This window comes from Triticum dicoccoides, chromosome 2A (assembly GCF_002162155.2).
Source record: "Triticum dicoccoides isolate Atlit2015 ecotype Zavitan chromosome 2A, WEW_v2.0, whole genome shotgun sequence".
NCBI lineage: Eukaryota > Viridiplantae > Streptophyta > Magnoliopsida > Poales > Poaceae > Triticum > Triticum dicoccoides.
In genome coordinates, this window is record NC_041382.1 from 171,032,895 (window position 1) to 171,034,891 (window position 1,997).

General features: G+C 64.2%; 1 protein-coding gene across 1 annotated transcript; it reads left to right on the forward strand.

Moving 5' to 3' along the window:
- The first annotated feature begins 278 nt into the window (after positions 1-278).
- On the forward strand, positions 279-1,657 carry LOC119354039 (LOB domain-containing protein 37-like). Its single transcript, XM_037620744.1, has 2 exons — positions 279-632; positions 752-1,657. The coding sequence occupies exons 1-2, from the start codon at positions 404-406 to the stop codon at positions 1,225-1,227; spliced, it is 705 nt and encodes a 234-aa protein (XP_037476641.1). The 5' UTR covers positions 279-403; the 3' UTR covers positions 1,228-1,657.
- Positions 1,658-1,997: the final 340 nt, after the last annotated feature.

Here is a 1,997-nt window from a genome sequence, read left to right on the forward strand (position 1 = left end):
CAGCCCAAGGTGCGGATCCACGCACACCGCAAAAGCGCGGAAAAAGAGTGGCGGAAAAACACACGAAAGCAGCCCGGACGGGGCGAACGCGAGGCGCACCACCCGAGCCGGCGGCCCCACGCCCACCCGCTGTCCAATCCCTCGATCCGACGGCCCGCGCTCGCACCGACCGGCCGCGGAGACACGGAGCCGCCCCCGCACCCCTGGAGCCTGGAACCTCTTCCGCTTTACCTCAGCACGCGCGCCACTTAACCCATGACGGTCACCCGACCGGCCGGCCCTGGTTAGCGCCCGGTTACCTCCCCACCCCCTCCCTCCCTCCTCGGCTGGGCTGGTTATATACCCCGCCCCTCCCTGGCCGTGGGCGAGGTCGGCTTCTTGATCGGGGTTGGTTGGGTGTTGTATGAGAGGGAGTGAGCGGGCGGCGGTGTCAGCGTCAACGTCGGGGATGAGCTGCAACGGCTGCCGCGTGCTGCGCAAGGGCTGCAACGACGCCTGCGTGCTGCGCCCCTGCCTGCTCTGGATCGAGGCCGCCGACGCGCAGGGCCACGCCACCCTCTTCGCCGCCAAGTTCTTCGGCCGCGCCGGCCTCATGTCCTTCCTCACCGCTGTCCCCGAGCAGCAGCGCCCAGGTACGTACGGACGGAAGGGAGATCGATGGTCTTCTTCTTGGCACGACGGTTCATCGGTAGCACTATATATGTTGATCTTCTTTGGCTGATGTTTGCATGGTGTTTGCTGTGGGTTGCAGCCGTGTTCCAGTCGCTGCTGTACGAGGCGGCGGGGCGGACGATCAACCCGGTGAGCGGCGCGGTGGGGCTGCTCTGGGCGGGGAGCTGGCACCTCTGCGAGGCGGCGGTCCAGACCGTGCTCCGGGGCGGCGCCATCCGCCCGCTGCCGGAGCTCGCGGGCGGCGTCCCGGAAGGCGGCGTCGGTGGCAGCGATCTGTTCGCCTCCTCTTCCAGGCGGGCCGTGGTGGGGTGCTCCACGTATTCGGCGGCGAAGCGGGTAACGCCGAGGAAGACCTGGGCGCCGGAGGCCGCGTCCCAGCACCAGGAGCCCCCGTGCGACCTCGGGCTTTTCCTCACCCCCGGATCGGCCGCCGCGGCGGAGGGGGAGCGACGGGTGAGGCGTGCCGGCACGCCGTCGATGAGCTCCGACGGCTCCGTGACCACGAGCGCCGGCGCCGGCGAGAAGGAGCCGGAGCTGCTGAATCTTTTTGTTTAATGAAGCTAGTTATTAATCTGCGCGTTCATTCACCGTAGTAGTACCGCGCGATCGACCGATCGATCGATGCGCTGCTCGCTCGCTGGCGCTGGAACCAGCTGAACTTTTTGGTAGCCTCCCTCTCGTCCCACCGGCGACGCGCCCCTTGATTCTTTTTTGGGCGTGCATGAACCGCCGGCTCGGTGTGACACGGAGATGACTAGATGAGACCGCCCCGGCCGGCTTTGTTCCTTGTCTACTCCGATAATAGTACCGCTGCTTTCTAAGCACCACCACTACTGCTACAAAGATGGTTAAATAAGTAAGGGTGCACACTAAAGCTCTCGCTCTTATCCGGAGGGTGATTAGCGTCTGCCCAGCGAGTGAGTGCGTGTGCTAATACGCCATCGCTTGCTCCTACAGTACTCTCCCGATTGTGTTTCTTTTTGGAGATCTGCTCGTCCGTGTTTTTGTGAACTGGTCGCATGATTGATCAGTCAATGTTTCACGCCACCGCAAAATCCAAGCGGCCGTACAGCTTGTGATGCAGTGTGGGTGTGGGGTTGCTGAGATAGTACTACTGGAGCGAGCGGTTCAGCTTTGCGCAGGGGCTACAGCCGTACCGTGGCGCCGCGTTTCGGGGTGGGGGCGCGTGACCACCCGAACGCGACCGCAGGCACAGGCCCCTGCGACGCGGCGTTCTTCTGCCGCGCAGATGTGTCGCGGCTTTGGGAGTTCAACCCGTTTGCCGGCACGACAAAAACGTCCAATTTCCATTTGTTTCGGGCAGA